The 21,373-nt window shown below is 43.8% G+C and overlaps 1 protein-coding gene across 4 annotated transcripts; it reads right to left on the reverse strand.

Annotated features, from left to right (window-relative positions):
- Positions 1–2,005: 2,005 nt before the first annotated feature.
- Positions 2,006–20,786, reverse strand: LOC123761664 (uncharacterized). 4 transcript variants are annotated; one of them, XM_069330692.1, is made up of 7 exons: positions 20,663–20,786; positions 16,801–17,257; positions 12,263–16,562; positions 10,320–10,434; positions 5,098–8,861; positions 2,656–2,977; positions 2,006–2,489 (listed from the first exon to the last, which is right to left on the reverse strand). In XM_069330692.1, the coding sequence occupies exons 2-3, from the start codon at positions 17,255–17,257 to the stop codon at positions 16,402–16,404; spliced, it is 618 nt and encodes a 205-aa protein (XP_069186793.1). In that variant the 5' UTR covers positions 20,663–20,786; the 3' UTR covers positions 2,006–2,489; positions 2,656–2,977; positions 5,098–8,861; positions 10,320–10,434; positions 12,263–16,401. The 4 variants fall into 4 exon arrangements, with proteins under 4 accessions (XP_069186793.1, XP_069186794.1, XP_069186795.1 ...); XM_069330693.1 differs by lacking the exon at positions 20,663–20,786 and adding an exon at positions 20,530–20,651; XM_069330694.1 differs by lacking the exon at positions 5,098–8,861.
- Positions 20,787–21,373: the final 587 nt, after the last annotated feature.

The following is a 21,373-nucleotide window of genomic DNA, read 5'->3' on the forward strand; positions in this document are numbered from 1 at the left end:
CCCAAAATGGACGTGATGTCCCGTTTTCTATCCGTGGGTCCTTGATCAGGTTAGGTTCGGCCAATTCAGTATACCAGTTTAGTGGACGGGTTAACCGGTGCGTCGACGATTACGGAATGTGTTCAGTATCGCTGCACATGAATGTTAATCCGATATATAGAGGTATACCCCGACCTCACCGTGTATGTATGCTGAGTTCACTTTGTTCTGGACTATGTTCAAGACGAAAGTAAACTTGATTGGTTAGTAAGGAAATGTTGTTGTTGTTGTTATAGATTCAGCTACTCGGAACAGGTTCCAAGTAGCACGGGCTATGGTGAGCCCGTTACTTACCTGGCACAGGAGCGGGGCAAGTAGCACGGGCTATGGTGAACCCGTAACTTACCTGGCACAGGAGCGGGGCAAGTAACACGGGCTATGGTGAGCCCGTTACTTACCTGGCACAGGAGCGGGGCAAGTAGCACGGGCTATGGTGAACCCGTAACTTACCTGGCACAGGAGCGGGGCAAGTAACACGGGCTATGGTGAGCCCGTAACTTACCTGGCACAGGAGCGGGGCAAGTAGCACGGGCTATGGTGAGCCCGTAACTTACCTGGCACAGGAGCGGGGCAAGTAGCACGGGCTATGGTGAGCCCGTAACTTACCTGGCACAGGAGCGGGGCAAGTAGCACGGGCTGTGGTGAGCCCGTAACTTACCTGGCACAGGAGCGGGGCAAGTAGCACGGGCTATGGTGAGCCCGTAACTTACCTGGCACAGGAGCGGGGCAAGTAGCACGGGCTGTGGTGAGCCCGTAACTTACCTGGCACAGGAGCGGGGCAAGTAACACGGGCTATGGTGAGCCCGTAACTTACCTGGCACAGGAGCGGGGCAAGTAGCACGGGCTATGGTGAGCCCGTAACTTACCTGGCACAGGAGCAGTGCAAGTAGCACGGGCTATGGCGAGCCCGTAGTGGACTTACCTGGCACAGGAGCGGTGCTGTGTCGATTGGTAGTAAGGAAGTGATTGTGGTAGCCTTAATAAGATTGGTCGATAAAGATTAAGCCACCCAAGAGGTGACACGGGCATGAATCAGTCCGTCCACCTAAGGTTTCCCAAAGTCAACAAAACGGTCAATCTAAAGTGGTCTCTCCTAACCTACCAGAAGACCCAAAACAGAAAACGGAACAGTACGTCACTTTCGCCAGCCGTTTCATTTTCTAGTACTTTTTTTTTTGTCTTGTGTAACGCATACGATCGAAATGTGACGTTTTTTGTAAGAGGACAGGTTGCATGAATATATATAGCTGGTAAAAGCCCTAATAACCCTCCAGAGGTTGAAATAGTCCTTGCGCTCAGCACCCAAGCACAGCAAGCGGTGCTGAGCTTTACCTAACAATATGTTTTTGTTTTAGATTCAGCTACTTAGAACAAAAGTTCCAAAGTAGCACGGGCTATGGTGAGCCCGTAGTGGACTTACCTGGCACAGGAGCGGGACTGAGCTTTACCTAACAATAACCACACCTTTATATTTATATAGGGGCCTGACAGCTAAGTGGACAGCGTTCGGGATTCGTATTCCTAAGGTTCCGGGTTCGATCCCCCAGTGGAGGTGGAAACAAATGAACAAAGTTTCTTTCGCCCTGTTGCACCTGTTCACCTAGCAGTAAATAGGTACCTGGGCAACCCGTTCTCGCACTTGCTCTAGTCAATATTGGCTTATTTAATAAGTGCATATGTGACATACTAATTGATTGTGAATATTTTAGCTTGAAAAAATTCATAGAAAACACCGACCTCACCTAACCTTCTTAGTATGTTAAGATAAGCATCTTATTTTGTGGCTCCTTCTTGGGAATGTGTAACAAATTAAGGATGCGGGGACACTAAGCCCCGTAATCATCTCAAGATAACCTCAAGATATAGCAGATGTGTATATAAATATATTTCCATCATTTTGTTATCCCACACAAACACACAATTTCAGCTTTGAGAATAATATACTGGTCACAATTGAAAGAACATAGACAGTAATATATTTTATTAATACAATGTCAGCGTTGTACAGGAACTAAATGTGACAGGAGTATCCCTTCCTGTAGTAGAGATTTCGTAGTGATCATTGTATAATTATTGCATAGGTTTTACACTGAATTGTATCATATATTGGTGATTGTATATAATTTTAACATGTTGAATTGTTTTATATAACCGAATATTATTAGAGATTCGTTGAATGCTCTCTACTATTAAGTGTGACGTAAGACACACTCGAGATTATTGTGAGACGCGAGTTATTTAAGACAACAGAACTCCATACAGGGACAGGTGCCGGTGATGGCTCCCGGTGGTCCGCTAGACGGTGGCTTTACACACTTCGGTCTGGACACAGGCATCGAAGCAGCACTTGCGGCCCGCCAGACACTCGCTGTCCGTGGAACACATAACAGGCTGTATCCTGGTGGCTGGGCAGGCAGGTCGCACGGGAGGACAGCTCCCTCCTGTAGGCCCTGGCAGAGGAACATGCACATCAGTAGCGTATAGACATAGGAACACAGGCTTATTGTATTCAATACTGACGAATCTTCAGTGTAACACATTGATATTTTGAGATATTTTCTCGTTTGGGAATGTTAAAACAAGAAACGTTTATATGTAACATTGTTATAAACTCACTGGTGGTAGTTGATCTGATGTTGCCTCCGGGGACTCTGCCACCTCCTGGGACAGTGCCGACTCCTGGGACTCTGCCACCTCCTGGGATAATGCCGCCTCCTGGGACTCTGCCACCTCCTGGGACAGTGCCGCCTCCTGGGACTCTGCCACCTCCTGGGACTCTGCCACCTCCTTGTAACCTACCACCACCACCTACATGGTGGCCGAAGGGTGGTTGGTGTCTGTGGTGCCCGTAGTAGCCCAGGTGCGCCACCACCTCCGTGCCCAGGAGGAGAGCCAGGCCCAACACCAGGGTGAGGTGCGGCCAGTTCATCGCACGGGCCTGCAAGAGTAAGTTGAGCTCATGTTACCATTACTCCTTTTCCCGCCTCTAGGACTGACTTGAGCATGCCAGTAACAATTCACTTGATCAATATTGCGCCTGAGCATCGGAGCGTCTTCACCGTTCTCAGGTGGATATATATATACGTTGCCTTAAAGCTGATAATAACGATCGCGATGCCATATACTAAAGTTTACATTGTGGAAGAGACATGTCTGTGGGCGACAAGTAGTGTCTTAAAGCTCATGGTAACTGTGGGAGCTTCGTGCATCTTAGAATCTCTTAGAATCTCTTAGACCTCTTAGAATCGTTTCTGGTCTGCTGAGAGGTGCGCAAGAGGCCAGACCATGCAATAATCAGTTTGAATATGTATTCTTATGTTTTTAGATTAGGTATCATTGTTAAGTTACTTTCATTATTTTGTTATTTATTTTTCGTGATTTCTCTGTAAAACGGATTGCGTCTCCATTTAAACTCCTCCTCCTCCTAATCACGCACTTGTCCAACTAATAGTTAGTGCCACGTGTCATTTGGTGATTAGTGGAGTGGCAGGAGACAGCGTAATCGACGAATCAGAGCACGAGTGGCAGGTGCTGGGGTATAGTGCGTCAGTGTGCCTCTGCGTCACAAGTCGACCTTCAGAGTGGAGGCTGTTACCTGTTAGACCTGTGGGAGGAGCCAAGTTGACACGCGACGACATTCAGGTATCAAACACTAGATACTAATGCGTTGGTGGGAGTGTTATCAACGTTATGGAGAGCCCCCCTCTGCTTTATTTTAGCAATTACGGGCTCACCATAGCCCGTGCTACTTGGAACTTTGTTCTAGGTAGCGAATCTTAAACAACAACAATTATTTAGCAACCTATCGTCCAAGAGTGCTAGCATAACAATTGTGTCGTGGAAAATATGGACGATTGCTCCGAAAAAAGTCCATTTTCTTCACAGCACAAGATTGCAACCGCCAAATTAATCTTTTCCTAGACCTGGTTTAATAAATATATGTATTAAATTAGGTATGATTGCCTATTAAGGCCTAGGACTGGATAGGTTTATGATTAGTCTATTCCAGTTTGTGTTATGTCCTTCAGAAAAATCCAAAATAATATAAAACTTGAACCATTTTTAGGAACAACAGTCAAAATGTTGTACGTTTCATCCATAGTAGTTAAGAGTACAATGATTTGTGATGGATGGGTTGTCAGGCTTTATTGATATTGAGGCGAATATCTCATAATTTATTGACCAAACTAGACTAGGGTGTGGACTATGCTGTAGATATTTCACACCTCACTCTGCAGCTTCCTTTATTTTTGTGTGTTCTCGTGCATATGCAAGGTTGGCAAACATAAGAATTTGCTGTAGTAATCTGAATAGGAAGTCATTTAATACGTTGTATATCACACGTTGGACCAATATCTGCCCGAAACGCTGCGCGTACTAGTGGCTTTACAAGATTGTAAATACTATCCTATGTATTCTCTCTAACCCAATGTACCTTCTTGTATATAAATAAATAAATATACGGCATCGTCGTCGTTCCTATCTCCTTAACCGCAAAACAACACTTGGGAAAGTCTAGAGGTATGCCTCTAGACTTAGTCACAGTGTTCAGAGGCATGAGTTATGAGGAAAGACTAATGGAATTAAGCCTCATGTCATTGGAAGTTAGTCAAGGAAGTCATGATTATCATATTTCAAGGAAATTTCTAGTTCAGTTAAGGACAAATTATTTGGAATGGGTGGTAGACGAACGTTGTTAGTCATTCCAATATGCTGCAAAGTGACTTGGTTAAAGTAAACATCCACAGCTTCAAATGTAGCTACGACGGAACTCAACAGCAACAGGCTTAGAAACTTGTCCATAATTACAATTGAAAGTTAAAAGGCGGGACCAAGGAGCTGATTCCCAACCTCCGCAGCACAATTAGACTACATAATCGTACAATAAGCAACATACATCGATTTATGTACATTGTTACGGACCAGTTCTAATATGTATACACTGCCTTGATGTTTATGTTACTAGAATATTTTATTATGTTAAGTGTTTAGTCAGTTTATATCACAGTTAAGCAGTGCTGATTGAATCATGTACAGACAATTGCGGGACAAACTCACATTAAAGGTGTGCGCACAGAGGAGGAGCAGGCTGGGAACTTCCAGGCCAGCAGGGCAAACGTGTGCACTCCGTGAGGTCTCAACCACGACTGAACGTGGAGCAATTTCTGACAATATATCCATTGCCCTGGGGGAATTACTGACTTTACCATCGTGGCAGGATGGGGAAACCCCACTGGACAACGTCTTTAGTTATAAGATGACTCGAATCCTCACCACCACCACAAACTCGCTGTATATTTGAGTGATATGTCAGAGCAGTGCATATGTCAGATTCGAGTAAATATGCATCGTGAACTGGGTATTAGGAGGAAACATTTGTAAATATTGTGTGCCAGGCAATACGTAATGTATTCACTGTTGCTGGGCCAGCAAGCAGAACACCCACTCAGGCCACTTCTTGCTCCCCGAGTTAACTATGTGCGCCTGGCATTCCCAGCTGGAACAACGACCCAAGCTAAGCTCATATGGTTCGAACAACTTTCTAATGACTTCTCCAAAACATTACTCGATTTAGTCCAACCTAGAGTTACATCTCCTATATCTATATGTCATGTAAACAAAAAGATATCACTCAACTGGTTGAAAGTAAGATTGGTAATATGATTTTCACCAAAGAAGACGTCAACAATCGCCCTAAAACATTTAAGGAGTATCTTGTTTTCAGTTTTCCCAAAGAGTTTCCTGTTGATAGAGCTTTTAATCTTGAAGGGGTCTATAAGGCAAGACGAATATATAAGGATGGTGAACCTCTCAACAGGATCATCATCGTCTGGAAAGGCAGCGAACCTTCCTCCTCAACAATATTCCTTTCATTTGGAAGTTTCATCCCACCAAGTTCTATCAGACCTTGGGTGTCCTCTGCTGTTGTTTATGATTGCCACGGTACTCATCATGTTTCCAAGTACTGTCGACGTGACTCTGTATGGGCTCTGTGCTGAACACCACGATGCAAGGTAGTGTCCACACAGGGACCCTGCTATCCCTGTGGACGATGAGGTAGCCTACCCTGCGTTCAGAAATTTCCCCGGTGTTTGTTTGAAGGCGTAAATGTTTGGCATGGGAACTGCGCTCGACGCCTAGTCCTCCCTAACACGAGTAGGAAGCCAGTGTCGTCTGGTCCAGCTGCAGAAGGCACCCAGCAGGACGCTCCTGATGTCACCTCTAGTAAGCAGTTTCCAATCATCGTTGGACTAAAGCAAACAAAGATACAGAAGAAATTGACTGGTTAAAAATGCAAATTTTTGAATTGTAAAGTAAAATAAAGACATTAGAGAGGAATCTGCCCGGTGATAGTGGTGAGGTGAGTCCTGCTAGTGATAGTGATAAAGTAAATTCTCCCAGCACCTGTTGAGATGCGAGTGACACTCTTGCAGGTATTGAGGCTACTCCACCTAACTCTACGGAACATGAGTGTCACATCTCCATGGGGAATTGTGTTAGTCATTGATCCCTCACTGACACACCCACTAGATCATGATGAAACTCTGGACGTGTTTAAAGATAAAGAGTTTAAGAAAATACCAACTCATGCTCTGGTAAAATACATCCTAGGCAAAAGTGATATTACTAAGAACACACGCGAAAAAGCTGGTTTTGTTGTTCAAGTGTTTAACGAGCTTAAATATACCTTCATTCCCTTGATACTTAACCATGGCTCATCAAACAAAAACAATTAAGTTTCTTTCTTGGAACATTCGAAGTGTTTATCTTCGGATAAATGACGCACCCGCATGTTAACGTAATATTTTAAGGGTTAACAAATGTTAATCTTCTTGTTTGAGAAGCTGTTCACTTGAGACAGTTAAGCAAGTCCCAGGTATGTCTGGATACAAGTGACAGGATGAACAACACAGCGGGTTTTCTTCTTATTGGGGAGTGTTGTACATGCTGCTATGGCGGTATGTCCACTCACAAGATGGGTGGCGCTGCCCAATAAAGTCGCCCCTCGGGGCAAAATTAAAAATTAACTAGAAGCTATTGACAGTCATCTTCAAAATCTCAAACTCAACTGAATCCTATGATTTTACTGATGGTTCTGTGCAATTGGGCACTGGTAGAGCAGGTTGTAAATGTGCAATATATAAAGGGAATGAAATGATCATGTCTAGTACACAGATTAAACGACTGGGCATCACGACACAGTCTGAGCTGTTGGGTATTTATCTAGCCACTGAGTACCATAAGCTCAATGGGGGTTCAGTGATATTGTGTGACTCTAAAAGTGTTCTGCATCCTTAAATAACCCATCATAATTAATGTCTAAAGTAGCTTGTAATATTAAATTTAATGTAATTTTTGCCAATGATAATAACTTTTGTATAAAATTTGTGTGGATCCCATCCCATGTTGGAGTTGGAAAACATGATTTTGTAAATAGATTGGCCAATGAGGCTTGCGAAAGAAAATTGTTTATGACTTTGACTAATGCAATTATTAGAAAAATACAAATTAAATAAGTTACTTCAGATTTAGAAGAACTTAGAAATGCCCAGAGACCTGAAAGCTGCGGTATTAAAAGCTATGACAATTTTTGTAATAATAGGTATTTGTATGGTCAGCACAGTAACCGGACCAGGCAATGGAATGCAGTCATTGCGCAAAATCGCCTTGGCTATAGACGCATCTGGCAGGTTAGTGAGGCTGAGCCACTACCAGAATATTCAGATTGTAAACTCTGTGACAAACCTTTAATGCATTCACTAGAACACTATATTGTTGAATGTGAAATCGTAAAAGACTTTAGACCTCCTGGCCTCTTGTACCACCAACTGTGTACAGTTGGCTGGTTGGCGAGGAAGCTATTGTTGGTGGGCCTAGTATAACCCTCTAAGAGGTTGATAAGCCTTACAACCCACTACCAAACCACACCAGGTAGTTCAGAGTTGTTACCTAACAATAACTACACTTCGTATTCATGCAGTAGATATATTCATACAAAATGTTGTCTTTTGTTATCGTTCCACTATTTAACTGGTCCTCCAGACCCCACATAAACGGTTTCAGCTTTCAGGAAAATATACTGGTCATTACTGTAAGTGGGTATACATCAGTATACTTTATTAACAATACAAGATCAGCGCTGGACAATATTTAAATGTAACACGGGTATTATCTTGCTCTCTAGTGCAGTTTTTCGTAGTGATTCATTGTATTATTATTATTGATTGTTTTATACTGAACTGTATAATTACTGATTGTGTTTTATACTGAATTGTATAATTATTGATTGTTTTATACTGAATTGAATAATTATTGATTATGTTTTATACCGAATTGTATAATTATTGATTATGTTTTATAATGAATTGTATATTAAATCTACGTAATTGTGACTGTATATAATTTTAACATATGTTTAAAACGTTAATACAAACAATTTTAAAATTCCATACTATTCAGTGTGGAATAAACTACTATTTTTCTGATGTATAATTATAGATATACTGACATACTTGTGAGACGCGAGTTATTTAAGACGAAAAAAACTCCTTATATGGCAACACGGAATATGGCATCACTGGCAATAACTGTTGCCCGGTATGGCTCTGATAATTCTCCTGATATTCTCTGATATTCTCCTGGTAATTCCTTTCCTTTCCCGGTGGTCCGCTAGACGGTGGCTTTGCACACTTCGGTCTGGACACAGGCATCAAAGCAGCACTTGCGGCCCGCCAGACACTCGCTGTCCGACGAGCACTGGACTGGCTGCGATCTGAAAACAGCGGGTGGGCAGCCAATCCGTACAGGGGGACAGCGTCCTCCTGCAGGAGGAAAATTACACATTAGTAACGTAAAAACATAGGAAGAATGTTTTGTTATTTTATGCAATACTGAAGAAGTTCCGTAGGTTTGGCCACGTTATTTTACGATTGGTATTTTGATATATTTTCATTTTGTACTTTGGATTTGTAAAAATGACAAGAAAAATCGACATTTGCATGCGACACTGTTTTTTTATAAACTCACTAATGGTACTGGATCTAGTGTTCCTGGTTACTAAATTGCTTAATGTGGTACACATTAATAGTCCGATCTATTTGCTATACTCATGGCACACTCAAGTGCGTACATATCTCTAAATATGAATCATGCGTGATTATTCATCATCCTTATTTGCTCTAGACTCATCAAGACGACTTGATAATGGCCCAGAACGGACCGAAACGTCGTCATTTCTCCATTTCAGGTGTGTAGGTCCGGTGTGAACGCTTCAGCCACGTTATTGTGACTCATCGGCTACACATACTTGTAGCATATATGTGCCTGAAGCTCTATACGCGTACTACAAAATTGTGAAAAATGGTAACAAAGCCCATTTCATGAGGATTCCATCTGACTTTGACCTGATGATAGAATTATTCAGTTAGCCAAACAATATACCTTCAAAGAACTTTTTAAAGACCTTGTAGCGCTGAAACAACGTAGATTAGTAGAGCTACATATATATCTAATAGTTGACCAGATCACACACTGGAAGGTGAAGGGACGACGACGTTTCGGTCCGTCCTGGACCATTCTCAAGTCGATTGTGAGAATCGACTTGAGAATGGTCCAGGACGGACCGAAACGTCGTCGTCCCTTCACCTTCTAGTGTGTGTAGTCTGGTCAACTTTAGCCACGTTATTGTGACTCATCGCCTGTTTATCTCTAATAGTTTGCATCACCTACCGATGTTAACTTGATGTATACTGTGTCAGCGAAATTATTCTCACACCCTGCACCGCTATGTGGAAACATTCACAAATTGTTCACATTCCGTATTTCATACAGAGTGACGAACTACTTTAAATTCTAGCAGACTTTCCGTAGTTTGGTAACTGCTGGTAGCGCATGTAAGTGAAGGAACACCCCCCCCACGGCCCACAGCATGGAGGTGGATGCATGGTAGTCGGAATAAAATTGTAACTTGCTCAGTCAAGTAACTCACGCTCTTAGAGCCTCTTGAGATCACGGTGACGACGTAATTTAATAAACTGGGAGTAGACCGTTGATTTATATGCAACACTATGCAACTAGTTCAGTGTTGTAACTTGCATAGTTAAACGAATTTTGGAGGTTCAGCTCCTGAAGCTTGTATGTGCTTCTGTAACTGTCTCCGCTACCACTCACAGGATGGTTATAGGGTCCACAACCATTGACAGGATCGGTATGGGGGTTCACTACCGCTCCTAGGACGAGTAAAGAAGCACATAATAGTAAATAAAGTGGTGTACAACTACCTCTTTGTAATCTGTCGCGCCATGGGAATCTGCCACGCTGTGCAGCCACCTCCGAACACAGGAGGAGACCCAGGGTTAAGACGAGGGCAAGACGTAAACAGTTCATCGCACGGGCCTGCAAGAGTAAGATTAGTCCATGTTATAAGCGCTCATTTTCACGACTCTTAGGGCTCGGAAAAATACACCAGTAGCAGCTCACTTTAGTGATAAGTACACACACTGGCTGGTTGGTCAGTAAGCAAATGTAGTGGCCTAATAACCCTTAAGAGGTTGATAGGCTTTCAGTCCAACATCAAAAAAGCATCGGAATGTTCAATTCTCGCATTGCCCGTTATTTGTGGCTTTATAAAAGAAAATGAAATTTAAGAAACACTGAAATCAGAACCGCTGTTATTGTTATAAATTAAACATTACTGTTATTTAGAGAATGTCACAGTAGCGTGGCTGAAAATTCGTAGCCCAACACTCGCATATGAAAGTAAAGAAAAGATGACGTTTCTGTCTGTTGTGGACTTTTATCAAGTCGGAAAGATGAGTGTGTGAGGAAGTACAAAAGAAAGGTACTCTGAGGGGGGGACAATTCAGATGGTGATAGAAGTAGGTGAGAGGAAACGTTTTAGTCTGAGGGCTTAACGCAGCCTCATGATAAACGGTCAAAACTTTTTTGTTTATCTATGCAGGTGGTAGAGGAGGGCACGTGTAGAGTTGGAGAGTTTGTGTGTATTTTGGGTTTTTTCCAAGTGTGTCACTGAGGAAGGTGGTGTGGTGTGTTATAAGTCTGTGTATTTGTCAGCTAGGGTTTTCCAGTATGTATTGAGTGTATGTTTCCTCTTTTATGGTGGCTGTCATTGGTGTGGTGGTCCTGCCGGTGTGTATGTGTGTGCGTTGGCAACCCATCATACTGCCTTGTTTTGTATGGGTTGTAGTTTCATGTGGTTTGTTTTGGCCGGCAGGGAGAGTGCAGGTGGTGTGTAACTGATGAGTGAATATATTAGGACTTTGTATAGACTTTGATTGTTGTTATTCTCTGGGACTCGGGTTTTTTAATGAGGTGTTTCCGATCATCGAGGGTGTTTAATATGCGGTTGTGTAGTGTTGTGAGGTCCCCACAGTACTTGGCCGTATCTGTGCGTGTTCTGTACTAGGCTATTCTGGAAGCATATGAGGAAGCGTTTTGATCACATGGGGAAAGTAAGAGAGTGGAGGTAAATGTGCAGCATTTTGAGTGGTTAGTTTTTTTGGGTATTCATGCTTCTGCAGCCTATGTTATTGTGTGTTGTAAGTGGTGCAGCTGGGTGTACTCACCTAGTTGTGCTTGCGGGGGGGGGGGGTGAGCTTTGGCTCTTTGGTCCCGCCTCTCAACTGTCAAGGAGAGGGGGTGTATTCACCTACTTGTGCTTGCGGGGGTTGAGTTCTGCTCTTTCGGCCCGCCTCTCAACTGGCAATCGATTAACTGATTTTTTCCCACCACACACACACACACACACACACACACACACACACACACACACACACACACACATACACACACACACACACACACACACACACACTTATCGGGACCAAAGAGCCAGAGCTCAACCCCCGCAAGCACAATTAGGTGAGTACACACACACACAGAGGAAGCAGCCCGTAACAACTGTCTAACTCCTAGGTATCTATTTACTGCTAGGTAACAGGAGCATCAGGGTAAAAGAAACTCTGCTCATTTTGTTTCCGCCATAGCCGGGGATCGAACCTGGACCCTGGGATTACGAGTCCCAAGCGCTGTCCACTCAGCCACAGGCCCCCCTAAGCAACATACAGATGTATACAGCCACAGGTTTATACATCTGTGTGTTTATCCATTCCAAGTCTGTTACACCCGGGGGATCGAACCCGAGATCCTCAATTGTGAATCAATTTCATTCAATTTAAATTGGTTAAGATGTTTTTATACTTACGAGACAAATTTACGTGAGAGCAGTGGAACTTCCAAGATATTGGAACTGGGTACGGAACTTCCAAGATATTGCGTGCACTCTCGGAGGCGGTCTGGCTACAACTGCTTGAATGTGGAGCAAGTACTCGGTATATATCCATCGCACCGGGGGAATTACTGACTCACGAACAAGGAAAATTTTGATCTCGATCGACTAGCTGAGAGGCGGGAAATCTAATTATTTTATTCCTTAGTTAAAGACGAGAGTCCGAGCCCTATTCTTACAGTACACGTAGCATAATGTCAGCATCGATAACAGTACAAATTGTCACCCACACTATCGTGGAAATAAACATTATAAATCGTCTTTATTGGAGCCGTCTGCGTAGTACAGTGGTTAGGCTTTTTGCCTCACGCGCGTGGGATCGATCGAGAGTTCGAATCTCCTAGTGCCTAAGTAAATTAAATCGATAACAGTATTTAGTATGAACTGAGTTTATGGGCAACTCTCTTAAATGTGAGTGTGTGTGTCGAGGACTGCGCATTATGTACAGTATTGCCACACGTCAAATATGTCCTCTGCCTCTAGCCTAGGCCCATTGTCCTTGACAGGGGGTCCAGCCAGTCCCATTTACCGCCAAGAACACAGGTTGTCAAAGCAGTGGGGGTTCAAACACCGGATATGAAGGTACTAGTTGTAAATATATGTATATATTTACAAGATGCAGGTTGTGGTCTGTGGTAAACCCTTACAGTGTAGCCGAGTGGACATTCCCTCTATGCTGCGCCAGCGTCGTGGGGGCACGGAACGGAATCAACAAAAACTGGTTAGTTTTGGAATAAACATAAAATCTGGTTACCGCACCTTCTTTACTTGTTCCTTCACTTTTCTTTCGTTCCTTCACTCTTCCTCTCGTTCTTTCACTCTTCTTTCTTGTTCCTTCACTCTGCCTCCGTGTCCCTTCACTCCGTCCCGTGCCCGTCACTCCGTCTTCACTTTTTTGCAAGCCAGATTTTGGTTAACTTTGTAATAACGTTTTCAAACATGTTTTGAGTGACTTGCAACGTAATTTTCCTTCTTTGCTAATTATTCACATTTGTCGTGTATTTGATGGGAGTCCGGTGTTAAACGGTCATTATGACAGCAGCCCGTCCTCTCGAGCGCTCACAACATCACTAAATTGTTGTACTAAATTGGCCGAACCGTAGCCTAACCGAAGACCCATGAATAGAAAACGGGATGTCACGTCAGTGTTGCGAGCCGCTATGATGGTGGCGAGTGGTGCTAGCTGCTGGTGATGGTGGTGGTGAGTGGTGTTAGCTGCTAGCTGCTGGTGGTGGTGGTGGTGAGTGGTGCTAGCTGCTGGAACGTTGGGCATATTAGCAAATAGTAATTGTCCAAGCTGCGTGTAATCGTCCGCAATGCTGTACTTGCCATTTTTGTTCTGTCGTGTTGATCTCTCACACGCCAAAGCATGTGGATAACCTTGGTGGAACCTGTTATTCAGTTCTTCACCTCTGTTGTCCTCAGGCAGCTGGAGAACAGGGGAGATGGGTTGGAGTGGGATAGGTTGGAGAGGCATGAGTTGGATAGGGACGTGTTCCACATAAATCGCTCTTCACTGTTGATCTGCTGTACCAGCAGTGTGTATAGAGTAATTCTGTTGTTTATATTATTTGTAGCAATTTTCTTTTGCTGCTGAGTTTCGCTATATAACAGCAGCCACACATTATTTTCATCGGTAAATAGCAATACAAATTTGACGAGAATATTGGTTTTGTTTTCACCGCTAAACACAGCCTTTTTCACCGCTAAACACAGTCTAGTTGCGCTGACACGCTGCTGTAAAGCCTCACACGGTCATTCTCTAGTAAAAGGTAGAATTGCAATTTGGGGCAAGGGACCCAGGCTACTCCACAGTTACATCAGGACAAGCGTGGGAAACGATCAGGTGATGAAGCTGAGGACGGAGAAGACGTACTTAGAGAATGAAATGGAAATATGTGAGAAGTTCGATATGAGATTCCAAGTCTTCACAATAGTGCAAAGGGAAATGCGTAACTGTGAAGGACGGAGTCAAATCAGAGTATTAAAGTATTTTGACATTACCATAAAGAGAGGAGTCACCTGTTGGGCATGACTAGGGCTGTAGGGGTCTCACAAGATCTCACTGTAGCTACTAGGAGGGTGCTGATGCCTTGTGGTGGCCACTTACTGTGATATGTATAAGTCACCTAAAACAGGAACACTGCCTGAAAGTAGGAAGACGGCTTATAAAATGTTACTGTACTAAAAGGGAGGTAGACTGGCAGCAGTAAATTACAGCCCAGTGTAGCATTGTTGCATATCATGCAAGGTAATGGAAAAGATCATACGAAAGAGGCGTGTTGAACATCCGGAGACAAGAGCCTTTATGACGCAATAACAGCACGAGTTCTAGACGACATATTTTGCATCGTAAAAGTCATAGAACTTCATGATCTGGCGACATAATTTACAGACAGGACAGGGAAGGCTGGGGTGCATCTGTAATTTTTGGGCTGTCAGGAAGCCCTCGACGTAGTTCTCCAAGCTCACAAGTTGGAGAAGCAGGAAGGAGTGTAGTGGATAACGAAGTATCCAAGCAGCAGAAAAGTGTCACAGTGAGAGGAGATACTTCAGAACAGCGAGATGTTACCACCGGGGGACCCAATGAGATCAGTAGTAGAAGTTGTCCTGTATCTGATCTACGTCAGTGACCTCCCAGAGAAGATAGACACCTCACTTTCAGTGTTGACTGATGACTTGGACAAGCTGAAAGAATTACCCAATAAGTGGCTACTTGAGTTCTACTCGAGCAAGAACAAAATAACGAAGCTTAATGTAAGTTATCCAACGGAAGAGGAAAGCCTACTAGAATCATATTGAGAAAAAGTGGGGGGGGGGGGGAAAGGTTGTCACATGGAGCCTATCCCCCGAAGCCTATGTCAAACAGTTATCAGCTGCATATACAATACAAAACTGTTTGAATAAATGTAAATAAGGAGTCAGAACCATGAATATCATATATGTCAGAACAGTTCTATAAAATACAATGCCAGCTTGGAGTCCTTAAACGTTGAACGCACAGCAGGGCTGGAAAAAGTTCAGATGTATGTCATCAAACTAGTCGCGGAGCTGAGAGGTATGAATTACGTGGAAAAACTAGTAATTAAATATCACTAATTGAAAGAAGAACCAGGGAACACGATCACAACACAAAAATCCTCAAACAATTTGGAATGGGTGGTACGCGAATTGGGCACAGAGCTATAAAACCTAAGTACCCAGTGAACAACACAGACATTGGAAATAATGTTTTCCGAGCAGTAAACAAATGGATTTCTTAATTTCCCTAAGAAATTAAGTGGCTCAGACGCACACTATAACAGCAGCCTGCCCTCCCTAAGGTTTCCCAACGTCAAGAAAACGGTCATCTCGTCGTCGTCTCCTAACCTACCAGAGGACCCAAAACAGAAAACAGGTCTGTACGTCACTTCCAAGTACGACAATTTTTGGCCTTATGTAACGCATACGATCGAACTGCGACGTTCTTTGTAAGAGGACAGGTTGATACCAGACATCAAATGTAGATATTGCAGCGTAATAGGCTAGGGAACGTGTTTGTCAGTCCATAACAGGTTCAGAGATAGGAAAAGGGGGAAACAAAAAGAGCTTTAACGCCTGCAAGCACAACTAACTGGGCACATAAACAGTTAAAGCTTGGAGGATAATACAGTAGCTACAAATGAAAATAAATGAACAAGAATAGATTTATTAATAATACAAAGATCGGGCACGATCAACAACTTCCTGTTTCAATTTTCATAATCGTATATTATCTATTACAAGTTTTATTTCATAATTACAGGACTATGTTTGTATGTAGATGATGGCAGTAGTTTATAAATTTAACTTATGTTGGATGTTCAGGTAACGGAACGTTATTTAATTAAAATATGTAAGAAACATTTGAATTAAGTTGGCTACTTTTAATAGCACATAATACATAATACTGATAAAGGTTAATATGCCAAATTGAGAGATACGAGTTATTTAGGTCCAGAGACCATCGTATTTAATGCCCAGGAGGAAACCCCAAGGGACAAGAGGAGGTGCCGGTGATGGCTCCCGGAGTTCCACTAGACGGTGGCTTTGCACACTTCGGTCTGAACGCAGGCATCAAAGCAGCACTTGCGGCCCGCCAGACACTCGCTGTCCGACGTGCACTGGACTGGCTGCGATCTCGTAGACGGGCAGGCTAAGCGTGCTGGGGGGCAGCTCCCTCCTCCTCCTCCAGGTGCTGAAGGACGAACACAAAACATTAATGTTGAGTATATAAAGGAATAATTGTAGTTTTAGTCCCTGCTGGTGAAACTATAGAAGGGTTTTGCTTGCATTTATGCAGGAGTGTTGTGGAGATAAGTGAACAACCAGTCTCTTACAGTGTACAGAGGTCTGTGAGACCTATTTCCATTACGTCGTCTGGTATTTAAATTAAGAATCGATTGTTGCATTTAACATCACGTTTATAAACTCACTGATAATAGCATTAGATCCGGTGTTCCCGCTCGCTCCGTTGGTTCCTGTGGCACCGCCGCCTCCGATGTTTCCTCCAGGGAATCCATTGCCTCCTGGGAATCCACCGCCCCCTTGGAATCTACCGCCCCCTTGGAATCTACCGCCCCCTTGGAATCCACCAGCCCCTTGGAATCCACCGGCCCCTTGGAATCCACCGCCCCCTTGGAATCCACCGCCCCCTTGGAATCCACCGGCCCCTGGGAATCCACCGCCCCCTTGGAATCCACCAGGCAACCCACCGCCACCTTGGAATCTGTTGCCTCTGAAGATGCTTCCTGGTCCTCTGCCACCTCCCCCAAAGTAACCGTAGGGCCGGTATGAACGACGGTGACTGTAGTAGCCATGGGCGTCAGTGCCCAGGAGGAGACCCAGGGACAAGACCACGGCCAGAAGCACACAGTTCATCGTCGCACACATCTGCAAGAGTAAGATCCAGCCCACGTCAGAATGACTTATTCTCAGAATTGTAGTAGGACTCTGATTCAAACACGTCGGGAACAGTTCAGTAGATTAGTTTAAGGCCTGTGCATTAGCGCGTCTTCACAGTGGCCAGGTGTGAGTGTGGCACAGTGCCGTCTTGACGCATGGACACACTGGGCAGTTGCCCAAGGGAGCCCCATGATTCTATGAGGGCCCATGCTGCCATATTGTTCATGAGAGATCTTTTGGTAGAGTGGATTATTACCCTTTTCAAATTACATCAATAATATGTGCATAATTGAGGGTAATCTTCCACTTTAACGGACGGGCGGGGCCCATCATCTGGGTAAGGAGCCCCATGCCCATCATCTGGGTAAGGAGCCCCATGCCCATCATCTGGGTAAGGGGGGCCCCCATGCCCATCATCTGGGTAAGGGGGGCCCCCATGCCCATCATCTGGGTAAGGGGGGCCCCCATGCCCATCATCTGGGTAAGGGGGACCCCCATGCCCATCATCTGGGTAAGGGGCCCCATACCCATCATCTGGGTAAGGGGGCCCCCATGCCCATCATCCGTGTAGACGGCCTTGTGCTATCATACACTCTTAAAGCTTATAATAATATGTGCTTAGGTCTTTAGGTTCACCTTTCGACAGCCTACTAGAACGTTATTAGGGTGATGGTCTCGCCCTCTGTAGCCTGCACTGGGACACTCTGATAGTACTGCGTCATAAAACAACATAATACTTGCAAGAATCCTCCCAGCACAACTTCTTGGGTCAGAATATAACCCTATCTGGATTAGTTTCCAGTTTTGTGGCATAATACAAAGTTATGAAGGAAAATCTCAAAACAATGTACTCTGAATTATTACATTTTAGTGATTGTGACATTCTCTGACGTAATCAAAATACAGTATACCAACATGTACTTACCTCATGTTACTTTAATTTATTATTTAGGAGGTATTTTAACCTGTACAACAGGTTGGGCAGTGGCAGTTTTGCTAGTGAGTCTGCCTTTTCATTACCATCTATGCCAATGTGACTTGGTATCCAATTTAGGATGATTGACAGCCCTTGATTGTGGGCTTCTTTTTCCTGTATGTAGGATTTCTGTAAGTTTTATATTATCTTTGTGCTGGCTGAATAACAATGCCTGGAGCGAAGATTTAGGGTCGGTATGAATGATGACATCATGTAAATTTGTCTTAATTTCATAATTTATGGCCTCCTTTAGGGCATATAATTCTGTTTGCAATGCACCCACTATTCATGCTCCAGTGAGCTTCATGGTTGTTAGTGTAAACTGCTGCCACAGCAGAACCTCTTTCTTGATCAACTGATCCGTCTGTGAAGATGTGAGTCGTTGTAGGTCTTGAGATGGTTTCCATTTGTTTTTCTATGACTACTTTGAGCCTCTGCGAGTCACATGCTGAGTTTTTAACTGGTAATCCTTCAAGGAATATCTTTAGACTCGAATCTTCCCATAGAGGAGGCTGCCAAAAGTGTTAATATGGGCTATCTTCCCCTTTATTTTGAATAGTCCGTTTCAAGTCCACTTTCTTTAGAATCTTGACTAGATTATCCGCCCATGCCCTTGTTCTATAATCTATATTAAAGGTTTCTATGAAGCGATCTGTGTATGCTGTCTTTGATTGACCGTCAGGCGGTGGTTCCAATAAGTTTTGCTGTCATGGTGGCTATCCTTTGTGTGATCCTGTTTCCTAAGACTGGTAATTTGGTTTCCATTCTTAGATTTTCTCGCCGCGTCCATATAGGTGCTCCCAGCATTGTTCTGAGGGCATCATTTTGAGACACTTCCAGTTTCTCCCATTGGTTATCACTGAGGGATGTAAAAGTAGGAGCAGCATAGTCAATGAGTGACCTAACTGCTTGAACGTAGTATATTTTGAGTACTGGTAGAGATGCACCCTCTCTAAGACTTGTTTTAGAGGAGCCGTCGGAACACGTGACGCGATCCGATACTCGTCATGTGTTTTTATTCAACGGTCCGGGCTGTTACGGCGCACTTATCGCTGGGGGTCACGGGGAAATTGTTACATTTTTCCGTTTTCCGGTTGGTTCTTCGGACGGGAAAACGGTGTCCGGCGCCGAGAGGTGTCGAGGGTTGGTGGGTCTTTGTGGGCTCCCGGTGTGTCCTTGGGGTGTGGTGGGCGGTTGACTCCTGCTCTGCCGGAGAGCACTACAAGGCGTCTTTTGCATATTAGCCCATTTGTGTGCGAGTTTAGGAGGGTCCATCGCATTTCTGCAGCGACTTTGTTTGTCTATCTTCTGTATTCTGTGTGGGGTGGAGGGTGGAGCGCCTAGCGCCTCCGGAGGAACTCCTGGGACTCCCCAAACATATACCAGTGTGTTTGTCTGCCGTGTTTATCGGTGACTTGCGTACGGCCGCAGGGCTTTGTTATTTACCATCCAAGGGAGCGCCGGGGCACATCCGGTACCTGATCTGCCATCGTGGGCCCTAAATCATTCAACAGACCACCATATATTCGACCTTCAGTTACGCTTCCAATCACTCTCATCAAACTGAACAACGCAGTCTCGTAATTGACATTTGACATTAAAGCCTATGCCTGTTAAACTTCAACAATTATTTAGTATATGCCAGGTATACATAACGTAGTGACTGCCTTGAAGGGGCGATTTTGTCTGGGTTCAGTTTCAACCCATTAGTTGGTAATCGCATCGTAAATTACCAATTACATTAATAATTGCATTAACCAGCATAAACTGCTTCCAGGAAAACATGAGCAATGTGACGGGAAGGTTCTAAGCCAACTAACTAACAGGAATCAGAAGTCGTCCGTTGGTGATATTCACTGTTTTTAAGCTTATGATAAAATTGGTTACCTTGCCGCATGGTGTAGGTTAACGACGTTGGTTGTGTGTTCCACCAAGCTTATAATAACGAAGGTAAAAACAATCACCTAAAGCATATTTTAACAAAGGAGAAATGCACTGCCTTAAAATTCATGGTAACAAGAGTGACATATACTGTTAAAAGCTTTTACTAACGATGGTCACAGTCACTTAAAATGCTTATAATAACGATAATGACAGACTTCCTAATAGCGTTATGCAACGGTGGTCAAATACACTAGAATAGCTTGTGGTAACGATGGCGACATCCGTACACGGCCATAATGGTTTGAAAACATTGTTATGATACATAAATATGAACAAAAGTGTTCCAGTATACTCCGCGTTAATCAATGTTTACAAAATAATACTAACACACAGTACTCACATTTCTCTATCAATTTCCTGTTGGAACACTTCCGTTTATCACCATAAATTGTTAGGTTAACAGCCAATACACTTCTCAATCATATCGGAAACAGTTGAGAAAAGATTAAAGTACTAGGGGGGCAGAAACTCACATTAAAAAGTGCGCGCGGTAGAGTGTAGAGAGTCAGGTAGCTAGGGAGCGTGCGCACTCAGGGGTGGACTGGCCAAGACTGCGATCACCGACCAGTTTCTGGCTGTATATCCATTACCTTGGGGGGGAATTTCTGGCTAGGGACTTCCCCCTTCCCTATCTGCTACGGAGCGGGGAACCCATTGGTCAATTCATTCCTTAATTCCAAGAGGGTCAGAATCCCTTAACTCACTTTTTCAGTGTTTTTCTTTTATTGGGATGAAAGCCTATCAGCCTCTGCAGGGTTATTGCAGCCTATCAGCAAGTATATTTTAGCCCTAATTATAGAGCTGCCACAAGCTGTGTGTGTGTGTGTGTGTGTGTGTGTGTGTGTGTGTGTGTGTGTGTGTGTGTGTGTGTGGGTGTGTGTGTGTGTGTGTGTGTGTGTGTGTGTGTGTGTGTGTGTGTGTGTGTGTGTGTGTGTGTTGGGGTGTAGGCTTATCAACAGCTGAATGGTTATTAAATATTACCATAATAGCTTTCTGCTCAACCGGTAAGTGTACCGAACAGAGTTTAGGTTTAAAGTACATTGTAAACATACACGGTGTGGCAAAATACACCTTTCAGTGCAGATATGTGTAGGACATACACTGTCAGTGTAGATATGTAAAGGACATACATTCAGTGCACATATTCTAGTATATTGCTTAAGGGCTAGCAACTAGACGAGGGA

This window comes from Procambarus clarkii, chromosome 24 (genome assembly GCF_040958095.1).
Source record: "Procambarus clarkii isolate CNS0578487 chromosome 24, FALCON_Pclarkii_2.0, whole genome shotgun sequence".
Taxonomy (NCBI): domain Eukaryota; kingdom Metazoa; phylum Arthropoda; class Malacostraca; order Decapoda; family Cambaridae; genus Procambarus; species Procambarus clarkii.